The sequence below is a fragment of the Sinohyriopsis cumingii genome, chromosome 1 (assembly GCF_028554795.1).
Source record: "Sinohyriopsis cumingii isolate HCF-2022 chromosome 1, ASM2855479v2, whole genome shotgun sequence".
Classification (NCBI taxonomy): domain Eukaryota; kingdom Metazoa; phylum Mollusca; class Bivalvia; order Unionida; family Unionidae; genus Sinohyriopsis; species Sinohyriopsis cumingii.
In genome coordinates this window covers 89,043,553-89,058,873 of record NC_142961.1, presented here as the reverse complement: position 1 = coordinate 89,058,873, position 15,321 = coordinate 89,043,553, and the positions used below count along the sequence as shown (strand labels likewise).

Genomic DNA, 15,321 nt, shown 5'->3' with positions numbered 1-15,321 from the left:
ATTTATTATTTATTGAGTCTCAAATACTTGTTAACAATATGTACTATTTTGGCGGAGTGTTACACTGTGTAGTGCAACCGAAGGGTGTAAATATGGGTGTCGCGCAAACCAGTCAGTTTCCCTTCAACCGGCATCGGGTTCGTATACAACTCCAATATATTATCGGCTTCCAAAAGTGATAGGGAATGTTATCATTCTGTAAGTAGAAATAATAATATTAGAAAATATACATTCATTTATGCAATATAAAAATTTAATAGTAAATTTATGTACTAAGGAAAATCAAAGCCAAAGATAAAGTGTTGAATACTCTTACGTAGGGATATAGGGCCTCCATAACGCTATTTCAGTACATTTGTATGACTTTATATTTTTATCGTAAAAGAAATGGTCACCCGTTTCGCCTGTTAATTCTATTTATTTGAATCCGTTTGTATTGGGATTTTAATGTTACCCCTACAAACATTATAAAAGTATTACAGTAAATTATATTTGATCAATATTATTATTTAATACTAACTGTTGAGACTGCTGGTTGTAAGTATATGTACGTTCTGTTATACTAATTTATTTATTGACTAGGAAGAGAATATGTGAATTCTATTATACTGAAGTGTTTATTGACATGTTAAGACTAAAATAAATCCTCTATTTTTCTCATTCAGATTTTATGTTGTTTATATACTTAGATAAATAATCTCCTCACAGATAAGTAGCTAGTATAAGAAGCCATTATTTCTACAGAGATTTCGTCTGTTATCAGACGACGTACTATGTACTACCAGTATATTATACTATTGCAACCAATTCAAAGTCTCAGTTTGAGGATTGCCGAACCATCGAAACAAGAAGAAATTCTCTAAATATAAAGGAGCTTGCGCTGGGAAATTAACCCCGGGGTGGAGCACGTTACAATATGTATAGTATGTACGTTGTATCTTTTATTCCACTCATTGTATTAATTTGTCATTAAAACAAAACTATTTTATACACCTCGTGGTAATATTCGTACTTCAAGTGAAATTAGACTAAGACTCTGTATCATAGAAAGCACTCATCTGCAAATTTCATTAAAGCTGTGTTAATTTTGCTAAGAAACATACCATCCATTTGCAAGGCAGGGATTTTGAAACATTTCATGCGTCGATCTGGACAAAATCTTTTTAAACGATCCATTTCTTGATAAATCAAAATGCAGTCATGATGTTTTAACTTTAGTAGCATCGATTGATGTGCCACAGTATTCCTGCCAGTTGACAGACCAATAGAAACCAGCCTGTCTTTCAACATAAATTTGTTCTCAAATTTGGCTATGTTTTGTGGTGTTCTTGACTGTGACATATGATGAAAATGGTGCAATTCTTTTTTAAAATCATATTTGATGTTTGCTTTGTTTCTTTAGTCCATTTTCACTAAAGCTTAACCGGTTGTGACTTTACCTTGGTTTCTGTTTAAGTTCGGTAATATTATACCTCTGTTATTGGGTTTCAGAGTTAACTTCAAATTGTATTCGGTTTCATTTTTAACATTTATAATCATTAGCTGCAGCAACCATTTCGTATCGTTCAGTATCATTTTATACATTGTACCATATCACATTTTCGTAGAATTATTTCCTTCACGCTTTCGGGATCATCTTTAGTTTTCAAATCAAGGCATATGCATAAAGAGACGGTTGGCTACATAAACTCTCATCTTAATACTATTGATCGCCGAAGTTGGTTTCACCATTGTCATCAGCCTACGATTCAGATATGGATGTTTTCAGCAACAGCAGTAGCGAGAACAGTACCGGTGACAAATACGGGCAACTGTACGAGGGCCTGTATTTAGAGAGAGATTCGTCGAATATATTCTACGAGGAGACTGAGGGATATTATTATTTCGGTGATGTTACAAATCTGCGAAAACCATGGATAACAGAACCAAGTTTTATACCAACGGTAGTTGTGTACTCTTTGGCGTTTTTAGTTGGAACGGTTGGAAATTTAATTGTCATTTGCACAATTCTAAAGGACTACAAACAAAGGACAAATACCACAATGTTTCTAGTTAGTCTGGCGGTATCAGATATTTTGTTTTTGTCCGTATGTGTGCCTTATGAAACTACTCGACATTTCATAGCAGAATGGAATCTTGGAAATATTTTTTGTAAATTTTCCGGATTTATAGAGATGATGACAGCTCTTTTAACAGTTTTAAATCTATCCGTCGTTAGTGTAGAAAGGTAAGTGGAAGGCGATATTTTAAGCAGACACTATCTTAGGTCTTGAAAATTGCATAACTGGAAATGTTGGGAATTAATAATGCTCCCTTTTTATCTCAAATGATAACACAAGTCAACTAAGACTGAGCTTAAATAATATAAAATACTACGGTCTCATTACTGAAACAATTATGTCAACGGTTATTACCATATTCATAAGTAATATTGTACGAAAAGGAAATGTGGATGGTCATTTTAAATAGCATATTATGAGTTACTGGAATCTTTCATATTCCAATGACCGCTCAGGTGGCCTAGTGCCTCGGATGCGGGAGGTCGCATGTTCGAACCCAGGCCGAGCCATACCAAAGATATATGTCTCAACCGATTATAGAAATTGTCTCAACACATGTATAACATAAACCCGTATCATAAACATTTCTCCACCCGTTACGGAACTGTGTCAACATAACTATCATATTAAATGTCTTATAAACAGAAGCTAATTCCATCAACAAGAAAGCAAATCAGGAAACAGAAATGACAATATCGTAACTTAATATGATCAGTATTGTCAAAAGAACCAGTCTGCAACCAGACAAACACTGGTCTTTAATGTCAAGCTTTAGTAGCCAATCTTATAACAATAAAGATGCAAATTAGGAGAAATTCTTTTTTCACACAATAGGTGATGTAAATCACTCTAAGAACCAAAATCAAGTCCGTGATGGCCTCTGAAGAGCATTGGGCATGCCGAACATGTGGTAACTGAATGATCACACGAAACGTCCTCGGTAATTAACTATTTTGTTTTACCAATTGCGATTTTTGTCGCTTTGAAAAGTCACCGCTTAAGAAATTCGAATGTTAAACTAAAGTATGAACTGAATTGAAGCTCGTCTTACATGTTTTTCAAAAGAAACTGCTGAACTTGCTAAAGGGCACGTCTACAATGTTTTATCACGTAAACGTTCACTCTGGTGAAAGGAAGTGACCATGAGATTAACGAAGAAAACCAGTAAAACAGATACAATCTGTATTCGTAAGTATTGCCATAGAGAATTTGTATTGTGCTCCAGTAGGCTACGTTCTACATTTCAACTCAAAGTTTGGCTGTTACTAACATTGGAATAATTAATTTATTCTCCATTTAAACAATTTTCTTACACCACTTCAATCAATGCATGTACCAACTGTGGTCCTAAAGAACAGTTCATTTCATTCACGTCCCATTCATTCTCGGCGACCCGTTTTATGTAATTTTTCATCCAAACCTACATGATTAAATTAGATGCTAGTATCAAATATGCTGCTAGTTTACACATGAGCAGGAAATCAATTCCAATACCTTTTCAGAGTCAATGTCATCATATATATTTTAACATAATTGGATAGCGAAAAAGATTGCAAAGTAAAACCTGTAATCGAGTTTGGATGTAGTTATTACATTGTTAAATCAATAACACTTGGTTTATGTGCCACTATTCGGCTGTAGAAGGAAATTTAGTGATGCAGCCAAACTTGTGTTAAAGAAGACCATCACAGGCAATGATAAAATAATGCCACTAACTCAGGTGCATGGTTAACTATATGGCCGCTAAAGACAATTTATTTGTTTAATATAGGTGACCTTATTAAGAGGTTTGGAGATTTGATCTGTCCTTAAGTTAGGAAAGGTTTTAATTAAAAATGAATTTCTCTTATACTGAATTATCGTATTTGGAAATTGGGAGGAATCCTCAGTAATCATGTTTGAAATTGAATGGAACCGGATGTGTCCTCAATACTCAGTTTTTAAATTGAATGGAACCGGATGTGTCCTCAGTACTCAGTTTTGAAATTAGGGATTCAGCAGTCATCGATGATACATATTAATCATAGTTTGTATTTTCATTGTAAGCCATTTTTAAGCACAAGTATTTGTAATACACCGATGATATCTGCAACGTACATAACTACGACGAATATGTCAAAGAGTCACCTCTTTCCTTGGAAATCAAAAGAAAAACATAAGAAAAAAATTAAAATCTCAGCTGACAGATCCACAATTTTATATCAAAGCTGGGGCGACTTGCCCCATCGACACATAAAAATATAAATTCAGAACTCAAGCAGCAGAGGGGGCGAATCCGACATTTTGTCCAATCGTCATTTGGCTTAATTATTACTTTCTGCACTCAACGATCTAGTGTCGTCAGCGCCTGGTAAAAAAAAAACGACGTCGTCGTCGAGGGGATCGTCCGGACGTCATTTGGTTTAATTAATACCTTCTGCGCGCCGATCCCAGCGTCGTCAGCGTCCGGTAAGCACATCGACGACCGCGTCGATGTCATCGCCCCCTCTGCTGCTAAGTAGTTATTTACAATGAAAATTATTTACAACTAACCGAATATTTGGTCAAGTCCGATACGATATCGTGTCCGAGGATCATGTAAATTTATCGTTACGAATCCATGTGGGGTCGACTGAGCATGACTAAAAAAGTTTCGAAAAACATTAAAGTCCATGTCACCGCCGCACCATGTCTGCCAAATATTTCGTAGCGTGTGTGTATCAACGCCGTTGAACACAGCAAGAATATTACAGTTGTCTCTAATTACTTTTGGAATCTGAGTGTATCGTTGAGTGACATATATCACGTCAGTGTTTTTATGCCTGCCTCTGGAAAATATCCTAGCTGGGTTTTTTTGATTGTCTAACATAACATCATCGTACACGACTAGATTGTTAACGTCGCCATCAATATCATCAATACCCGGTGCATCATTGATATCCGTAATAAACTCAATAACATTTTTTTTAGCGATCGCTGATGCATTCTCGTTGAAATCTTTCAACACCTCGTAGCATCGTTGATCATCTACGCTAGGGGCGATTAAATACAACTTATCCCACTTCATCCATCTCATTATTAAATTGAGTAACAATTGCGTCTTGCCGGATCCAGATGGTCCGATGATAATCATCCGGATCGAGTTTGGTAACGCTGCAACATGCTTAACTGGTTCTCTTGTTTTAGTCGCCGAAAAATCAATTATATTCATATTTCTATACATAAATTATGGATCTATATTGTGTGAAGTGTAGAGTACGTACTGTCACAAATGATATGACAACCGCTACAACAAGAAATAACAGATCGGCGCTTACTGGTAAGTGTGTACAATGCGGTACAAAGAAATTTAGATTTATTTCTATTAGACCCGGAGATGTTTTAAAAAAAAGCGAGGAGGTGACATCGCAGCCAAATTGGCAAAACTCCCCGGAACACCGTGGGCAAAGTATCCAGGAGAAAAACACCTCCCAGGATATAACTACTGTGGCCCCGGAACACGATTAGATATCAGACTCGATGATCAAAATCAGCCCAAACCCGGTGAGTATCCAATAAACGCTATCGACGAAGCATGTCGGATACATGATATAGCTTATCGTAGCGGTGATCTGCAACAGCGTCATATCGCGGATATAAAATTAATTCACGCATTAAATGCTATTCCTGATAAATCCGTCAAAGAAAAATTAGCCTCATGGTTGGTAAAATCGGCTATGAAAGGTAAATTAATGATTGGAAGCGGAGCTTCTCGCGCTGGTAATTGAAAACGCTAGCGTTTATAATAACAACATGGAATCCATCTATTATTCTCCGAGAGGATACTGGAAGGGGAAGGCCGCAATTGGTAAGCTTGCAAGCGCTGCAAAGGTAACAAAGACCACTGCGGCTAATTGGTTATCCAAACAGGCTATATGGCAAATCTATCTACCACCACCTAAACAAATCAACTTCTCGCGCTTTGATGTCAGCGTACCTAATGAAGTTCATCAGGCTGATATATTATTTCTGCCGCATGACAACGGTTACAAATACGCGCTAACCGTAGTTGATGTTGCGAGTCGATACAAACAAGCGGAACCGTTAAAAACAAAGTCGGCAACTGAAGTAGCCGCTGCGTTTGAAAGAATTTATCGAAGAGGCCCTCTGCGCTGGCCAAATCTATTACAAGTTGATCCCGGTAGTGAATTTCGCGGCACTGTTTTATCAACGCTGAAACATCATAGCGTCGCGGTACGACGAGGTCATACTGCGCTACATCGTGATCAGGCAATTGTTGAACGATTCAATCGGACTCTCGCTGAACGGTTATTTGGATATCAATACGCGAAGGAATTCATTCAGGAAAAACGATCTCGTGAATGGGTTAAAAGGTTGCCAGGTGTAATTGCAGCGTTAAATAACGAGATTACCCGAGCAATCAACATTAAGCCCAGCGACGCGATTAAATACGAGTATATACCCGGAAAATCAAAAATAAATAGCGTTTCCAAGCCGATTCTCGGCAATGTCACCGTGAGATATCTATATGAACCAGGAGAGCTTGAAGGCGGTAAAAAAAGAGCTACTGATCCTATTTGGAGTGTTACCACACATAACATATCAACGATAACACGATCAACTGGTAGACCACCGATCTACAGACTGGATTCAACTGCTCCTCAGCGCGGATTTACACGCGAGCAACTACAAGTGATACCTGACGATACTCAATTACCCCCGCGTGGTCTTAACTAGCGCCGTTGCGTCTATTGCACTCAAGACAGGTCAACCTCACATTGTTTTTGACATGACCGAGACTGTTATCGATCCTGTCCACGGTAAATTGGCGAGCGTCTTTATCCGAATAACACCAGCGCATTACACAATTACAACTCGCGCAGTGATTATTCTGTTGTTGTCGTAACGCAATTATTAATTCGGCATCAATATCAAAACGCCGCTGTTTTTTTTATCCTGTTGGCGGTAACCCGAGAGTTTTCTATCAATGACGCTTGCATCGATGACTCCGTCACTGGCTTCGTCACTGACTCCGTCAATAACAATTCTTCGAAGCTGATTTATCCTTCGTACTCGGGACACTGCAAGATAGACTAGATTCGACCATTCGATGCGATTATCAACCATCCAAACAATTGTGTCCGTGATGGTTAGTCCCTGCGAGGAATGTATTGTTGTTGCGTATCCTAGCGTCCACGGGGATTTATTAGCACGTAGCGCGTCCTCGACGACGCTGATATCAACGAGCACGATATCATTCAGCACGAGAATTTGTTTTTTTGTCCCTGACGCTGTCGGGCCCGGGATTTCAACTTCAATGTTCTGCTGCCGTGTGTCCGCGGGTCTATAACATAACGGCACTGGACGCGTTGGAAACTTTTCCTTATGCAACGCAAACAACTTCCGCTGAAGTGTGTCTCTGACTATCTTTCTACTCGCTACAATCAAATCGTTTGGTCTCCATGTTTCCCAGAATTCATTCAACGGCGTTTCCGGAATCACCTCGCGGATTATTTCACATTGAATTTTATCCGGCTGTAATCTGATTAGTTTTTTAACCTCGCGCAGTTGTTCATCAAGTGCTCGGTAATCAGTATCGGTTTCTTCATAATAGTCTACGAACCCGCTCAACCACTCATGTGGACCCTCGCCGACAAATGGTGGTGGTTGGCCATGGTCGCCACACATGATCACCGCTGTATTCGCGCGCAGCAGCCACTCAAGAAACATTTGTAAAGTATCTAACGAAACAGTACATATTTCGTCCCAGATGATAACCTCAGGAATAAATTTTTCACCCATTCGATCAGGAGTCCACTCACCGCCGCTGTATCGAAAAAAGCTGTGATAAGTAACGGCGTCAACATTTCGTTGTTTTATCTCTCGCGCTAGTCTATGGGTCGGTGTAAGCACGATTATACTTGCCCGCGTTCGAAATAATTCAATTGCCCGAGTCGTCTTTCCTGACCCGCCACAGCCGCTTAAATAAACCGTCTTGTGTCTACAAATTGGATCAGAACACGATGGTGCATTAGACCATTCTGACAATTTATCACCGCGTAGGTAATTGTTCTCAACGATGACATTTGCTGACGGGGAATAATCGCGTCGTATTTCTTCTTTAATTCTCCATGTACCCCAACTCTCGTCCGGACTAGTAAACTCGGTTACGTTTTTCTTATACTTTACGTCAATATAAAATGAATCAACGGCTACTCTAACCGCGGTATCGGGGAATCTATTTATCATCGAGAATAAATTGATAGCGGCATAACCCAGCATAGACGCCCTCAAATGTGGATACGCCGGGCTGTCTCCATCGCTGTAGGTAACAACTGTACCCAACTTTGTTCCATTGGACAAGAAAGCTGTTTTGCAGTTCACGTATCTATTTTTTGCCACTGCGTCCTTGATTACGAAATCATATTCTGCGTCATCTATAATCAGCCGTGAGCAATATCGTTTGTAATCGCAGTTTTTTCCACCTTGTGTAAACTTACCAATTATTCTTCTACCGAGATCTTTTGCCTCGTGGTTTCGTTGGTTGAATATCCTCCTGGACCATTCGATGATATATTCCTCGTCGGCATCAATGTGTTTTCTGGATTCATCAATTATGCTATCTAGACGCTCTGGTTCTGGTAACCAGACTTCAGTCTGCGCCCGGTATGATATAATCGCGTCGCTGACAATCAACGAAACTAGCATGCTACAATCAATCATATACCGTAGCAGCGCTATTGGCAACCACTTCTTTTCAGCTATGTGTCTACCGATCCAAATATAGCAACAGCGATGGAGTCCTGCCGCGAATTCAAATGATACTATGCGAGCGAATCCGGTTAAATCAAAATCAGGCAGTGGTCCATTAATAGCAACACGAGTCATTTCATGTCTGGGGTGTCCAAATCGTTTGAAATACTCAGCGGCGGATCCATACCCGAGAAAACTCGCTGGATAACAGGCAACCATATCAACCGAGATCATAGCGTCGCGGTTGTATTCAGTGTTCCATAGTCCACCGTGATAGTATTCCAAACAACTGGATTGTACATCCGGCAGAAATTCCTTGCGCGTTGGGCTCCACGCATTTTTCCTCGCTGCAACATGAGCTACAACCGATGGAATCGTAAAACAATTTGTTAGCAGTTGTTCATCATGCTCTTCAAATTCCATGGCGGTTTTTTTCATCCTGTTGTGAAATGCTTCAGTACGATATAATTCGCCGTTTGGTCTTACAAACTGATCAAAGGTATCCATGTCGTTTTCAGCGCTGCGAAGTAACCACACTGATACAGGGTCATTTTTACACAAGTAGGCAATAGCATCAAATAGTTTCCTCTCCGCGAGAAAACCGTCCTCTCCTAAAAATCCCCCCGGGATATACTTTACTGTTCTATCCCGTGGAAATATTGTGATCGCGGGCGTCCATGCGTGTTCGTTATGATCAATAATTTTGATTGGGGCTCCATTTGATTTGTACTTTGATTCGTATAATACTTCACCGGTTATCGTTGTAACGGTTATTGGAAATCTCAACGACGTTTCTAATCTCGCTATGTCGCTGATGGTCGCTCCACGCTCTTTTACGGTTAGTTCCCACTGGTTGATTTTGCTACGTCGTAAATCAGTCAATTTGTTTCCTCGACACGCATTTGTAAAATGCTCTATTATTCGTTCTGCTACACAATTTATCCCCGTTGACTGTTTCATCGGTTTCAGTTTTCCGATATCAGGTTTCTTATTTAACGGGTATATTCCATAAACAACTGCTGTTTCAGGATACGCTCGTTCATAGTATGGTCTGTCAATTCCGGTTAACAACCCCGGCTTGGAGTCGCGGCTGACAGTGACTGTTTTCTTGTCGCTGAGAACTGGTTCAAATTTATCACGTATGATCCAATCGCCTGATTTCACCCGGACAATGAATTTTACTCTGAAGAAATACCTTTTACCGTCAAGTTGTGACATTATCATTGCTGCGCGGTTGTCGTTCATGGTAGCATCAACAACGCCATCAATTCGAAATGTTGACCAACTATGAGATGCACCATCACGTTTGAATTCATCGATACAATCGCGTATTTTATTTAACAGGGTTCTATCGTTTATTAACGCTTTTGGTGTGTCCTTGAGGACTCTATCGAGATTGAACTTAATATTTTTCCAGGGCTTAATTACTGCTAATCTCTCAAACTCATCCATATAATTAAAACAAGTATTTAAATGAAAGAATATAGTATAATGAATAAATGCAAATGGTTGATGATTGGGTCGACAACCCCGTGCAATAAATCATGTAGAGGTGAATTCTGCGGATATCATTTACAAAGCGTTCGTAATGGCTCTCTTGGCCCCCTACCGTGCTTGGTTTGCCACGTCGGTGTAAGAGGAAAATCGCAGTTGTGTATCAATTGTGGCGGAAAGCGATACAGGGAACTAAAACGCTATTATGACAAGCGAATTAAAAACGCCGTCATTGACCCCACCGCAGACTTCGTCATCAAAACTCCTCAGGACTACATTGCAAGGTTTATAATTAAACCAAATAATAAATTAGACAAGTAGTATTATTATACAAATGGACCAAGAATTTCAGCCGCATCCTGTGCTCGTCAGTTACGAGGCATCTCGCGACGGCATTGTTAGAAACCGCAAACTGAAGAAGCCGGTTGGTACCGTGAATAATCGGGGGTATTTGCAATTTAGTGCTGGAAAGAAGACGTATTTTGTTCACAGGGTGGTATATGAAGCGTTTAACGGATTGATCAAAGATGGCCTCGTTATTGATCACATTAATTCTAATTGTCAAGATAACAGACTGTGTAATCTGCAAGCTATCTCTCAGAGCGAAAATATTAAAAAAGGCCAAACTGGTAAGTGTTCAAATCAAGCAAGAGGTGTCAAATCGTTTAATACATCAACGCACGAGGAAAAAACATTTCACTCCATGCATGCGGCAGGAAAATATTTCGACATTTGTAGGGCCTCAGTACGATTTGTTGCAGAACGAGTATATCAAACAGCGATCTCAAAAAGGACCGGACACAGAATTCGATTTTCATATGTAAATATCAGCGAGTGACGAAGTCACCGGCGCCTATGGCGCTGACAAGGCCACCGGCGCTGACAATAAATTGTCCGTTCCGGAAGAAAACAAAGTATGAACACCTCGGAATTGATACACGGGGTTTTCATTTTTTTTTATTTAAAAACAAGATGTTTTATAAGAATAATGAATATCGAAGACATCAATAATATATTAACTGAGATTTCAAAATTAAAAAATCAAGGAATTGAATTATCTGATGGTCTCGACAGTGAAAAAATATTATCCGATTATGAGATTATTAACGAACAGTCGAAACGGGGGCGTTTTACCCTGGCCCGCGAGTACTTTTTTATAAAACGATTACAACATACGATTAATGAAAACTTGTACCACAATGACGCAAATGCATTCATTGGACTATTTACTGCCGTTGAAATAATACGAAAAAAACTCGGACGTGTTTATGAACGACGCCGGGAGATTTCTAGTAAGATCAAAAACATTAGAAGGATTATAGACGAAAACTCCGGCGAGAAATTAGAAATTGCTTCGCAATTGCAATAATGGTAGGCGAATCACTTACTACTCGGCTAGCCAGAGAGCGGCTAGCAGCGCTTAAAAAGTTTATACCGTTACGAGACAGGGTCCGAGAACAACTTCAAACGCGGCAGCAACTACAAACCGATTTTACTGTTGGAAGCGAACAACTCTTTGCCCCGGTAACTAAAGCGACCAAAGATGTTACGGCGGCAACTGTACCCGTTCTTGGTGCGCTTGAAAAGATAGCGGCTCAGACCGAACAAACAAAAAGGTCTTTAGAAACACTTCCTGCAAAAATAGCGGCTGCTACAACACGGAGGCCGCCACCACTCGCTATAACCGAACCACAAGAACCCTATGTTACAATGGCCGATGAAGAAGAACTAGGTGCTACTGCGAAAGAACCGGAAGAAGAAATACCCGAAGAAACACCAGAAGAAGAAATACCGGAAGAAAAAGAGGGGAATATACCCCGTATTGTACTCAAGAAGAGCACAATAGATGAAATTAGAGGCTTCAGCAACAGGGAAGAATTAATTAATTTTGCTGCCAACAATTTTGCTAAGAGCATACGAGATAAGAAGCATATCAATAGCGGTTACGAGAAAAATATAAAGTCGTTAAAGGACTGGGCAAGAATAGTGTATTTAGCGAGTAAACATAAAGATGCATTACCACATCGTGGTGATCCCGATTACGATGAATTCCACAAGGAAGTTAAGAGTATAACACCAAAAAAAGGAAAAGGATACCCTGTTGGTAAAGAATCCTACGGCGTTACCTGTCCTGGTAGTGTTCTCAGTGATATATCACGGCTAGAGGTACTAATTGGAGGAAAACGAGCCGGAAATAACTCTCCGGAAATAATCAATGAAGCCGCTGATATTTGCAAGCGGTTATTTGCAGGCGGTATTATGGACATTAATGCATATCGAACGCTCATAGACGAACTCGTGGATGATTAATTGGAAAACTGGTGTTTTTAATAAGGATGATCATACACTACAACCATGATAAACCAGTACTCGTCTACGTGGTAAACTCGCGATTGCCTGTTTACCGCGCGTACTATGGAGATGGTCTCGGTAGCACCATTGCGGGGTTATTTACAAGAATGGCTCCAAAAGTGGCGCCGTTAGCCAAACAATTAGGGATGAAGGCTATTGATGTTATTCGTGATAAGGGAATTAGTGCTATTGGAGATGTTGCCGGAAAGGCGCTTTCAGCTGCGCGGGACAAACTAATGTCATTGGTGAAATCCAAGAGAAAAAAACAGAAACCACCGGTAATGCCATCAACGACAGTGATGCCTGCAAATGTCAGTAAAGTAATAAATAACGCCGTGGAAGAAAAATTAGAGTCGTTGGCGACGACTCAGTCGTTGGCGACGAAGCCATCAATGGCTGAGCCATCCGCCGATGCGGCAACCAACGCGCTCATGAACGCGATAGCGGGAAGTGGTTTAAATTCAAAGAATTTACGACGAAAAAATCGCAATTGAAAACATCAACATGATAAATAATAAAATGTTTGCACGTACCGCTGATCCCGCGTTTGATATGGACGCCCCAGTGCACAGGGATGATTCTGTCCGTGATTATCAATATTATTCTTATCATGCAACGCAACCTGACCTACGATCGCGAATTGAACTTCAAGTCCAAGATACCAGTAAATATTTTTTGCCGTGTGAAGCGTTTATCGAAATCGAGGGAGAACTCGTGACAAATGCCGCCGATAATGCACCATACGCAGATGACCATCGTGTTCGAGTTGGCTTCGTCAACAACGGTATCATGGCGTTATTTGAGAGCGCCAGATATCTTATTGACGGGCGAGAAATTGAATCAATAGAACGCGAGGTTGATGTTGCAACAACGATAATTGGGTTGGCGAGATACTCGGATGATTATACAAGATCGGCGGGCCCATCTATGATGTTTTCGAAGGACACCACCAATAACGCTGACCATCTTCAGTACATCAACGTGCTGGTGGAAAGAGATACCGCAACTGACCCACAGGCTGAAGCAAATAACCCAGACCGCAGAGCAAGACCAGGCGCTAATTTCAATATTATAAAAAGTACTAATGATAATTTTAATCTAGGGTTTGCAGCACGAGTAGGAATGTTGCAAGGACAACGCCGAAAGTTTTCATGCGCGATTCCACTCCATCACATATTTGGATTCTGCAGAAATGTCAGAAAAGTTGTCTATGGGGCTAAGCATACAATCGCGCTGACGCGAAGGGGCGATGATAACAATGCAATATGGCATGCTGCTGGCGTCGCTGCCGGTAAAGTCATTTTAACTAAAATGGCATTGTGGATGCCGGTGCTGACTCCATCAGTTACCACGGAAGCACGATTGTTAGCATTTATGGAACAGGGAGGGAAATCGCTGTTGAGTTGGCTAGCGGTAACAACTGATGCTAAAGAGGATAACGTCGCCGATACGTTTACATGGCACCTAGCATCAAAACAGGGTGTTTCAGCCCCGCGTCATATATTCATAGCGCTGCAGAATAGGGAACGATTGGGTAATCAAGAACGCAGCCATATGATATTTGATCAATTAGGAGTCAGGGATGTTTCGCTGAGAATAAACGGACAACAGGAACAATCCGAGGATATACAGTTTAATTACGACAACAACCATATCGCACGTGTGTATCATCGATTGCTGTCATATATGGGTCGTGATCAAAACGTCGACACTGGTTTGCAAATATCACAACTTGATTTTAAAAACCTGTATCCGATTTATTACTTTTCGTTGGAACATCTTGATTTAACGAGACAATCCGTCGTTGATATACACTTCAGAGCTCGTATAGCCCCGGGTGGTGTTAATTATAGAGCGGTTGCTGTCATTCTCAGCGATAAATCAATGCTGCTAGAAGGCGTTGGTGGACGAATGAGAATCGTTGATGCGCCAGTGGAAAACATGTAATTGAAAGCACAAAACGCGTTTACAATAAAATGTCGTATAGTGTCGTCAGTGTAGAGTTGACTGATGGTCAAGTCAAGAAATTACGATCAAAGTCGGCTAAACAATGCGGGACCACAATAACGCTGAAGCCGTCACAGATGGCAGGTGGTAATCATAAGATATCATTGACGGCGCGTCAAATAAAACATTTCAATGATGCGATGAAGAATAAAAAGGGTGTTCAAATAGATTTTTCAGCCGCAGCAATTAAAAACATGGAAAAGACCGGTGGGATATTTCCGCTGTTAGCTGCGATTCCGGCATTGATTGCCGCGGCCGCACCAGCAGTGGCTAAGGCGGCGGCGTTAGGAGCCGTTGGTACCGCGGCGGGAATGGCATTGAAGAAGGCAACCGGGAAAGGCTACCAAAAAAAACGACCCGTGGCCGGAAAGGGTCTAAGACTACCGGGAACCCCGTATTCATGGTACTCGGGAAAGGGTCTAAGACTACCGGGAACCGTTTATTAACGCAGGAGTCAATGACTCCCATGTCTAATTTTGATTTAATAGATGCCGCAAACGCGCTAGCGATAAAAAACTTCAGAGGTGTTTTTATGAGGGATCAATTACCGGCGGCACCAAGAAATATTGAAACCGGCATAATTAACCTCGATGGGTCCTCCGGAGCGGGAACTCATTGGGTTGCATACGCAATTGATCCGCGTGCGATCGTCTATTTTGATTCATACGGGTTAGCC

At 40.6% G+C, this 15,321-nt stretch overlaps 1 protein-coding gene across 1 annotated transcript in view; it reads left to right on the top strand.

Moving 5' to 3' along the window:
• The first annotated feature begins 1,754 nt into the window (after nucleotides 1–1,754).
• LOC149807309 (G protein-coupled receptor 54-like) overlaps nucleotides 1,755–15,321 on the top strand; it is a 60,125-nt gene continuing 46,558 nt past the window's right edge. Inside the window, exon 1 of the mRNA XM_089953765.1 lies at nucleotides 1,755–2,227. Within this exon, the coding sequence (XP_089809891.1) occupies nucleotides 1,755–2,227 (473 nt within the window). The remainder of the gene's footprint in view (nucleotides 2,228–15,321) is intronic.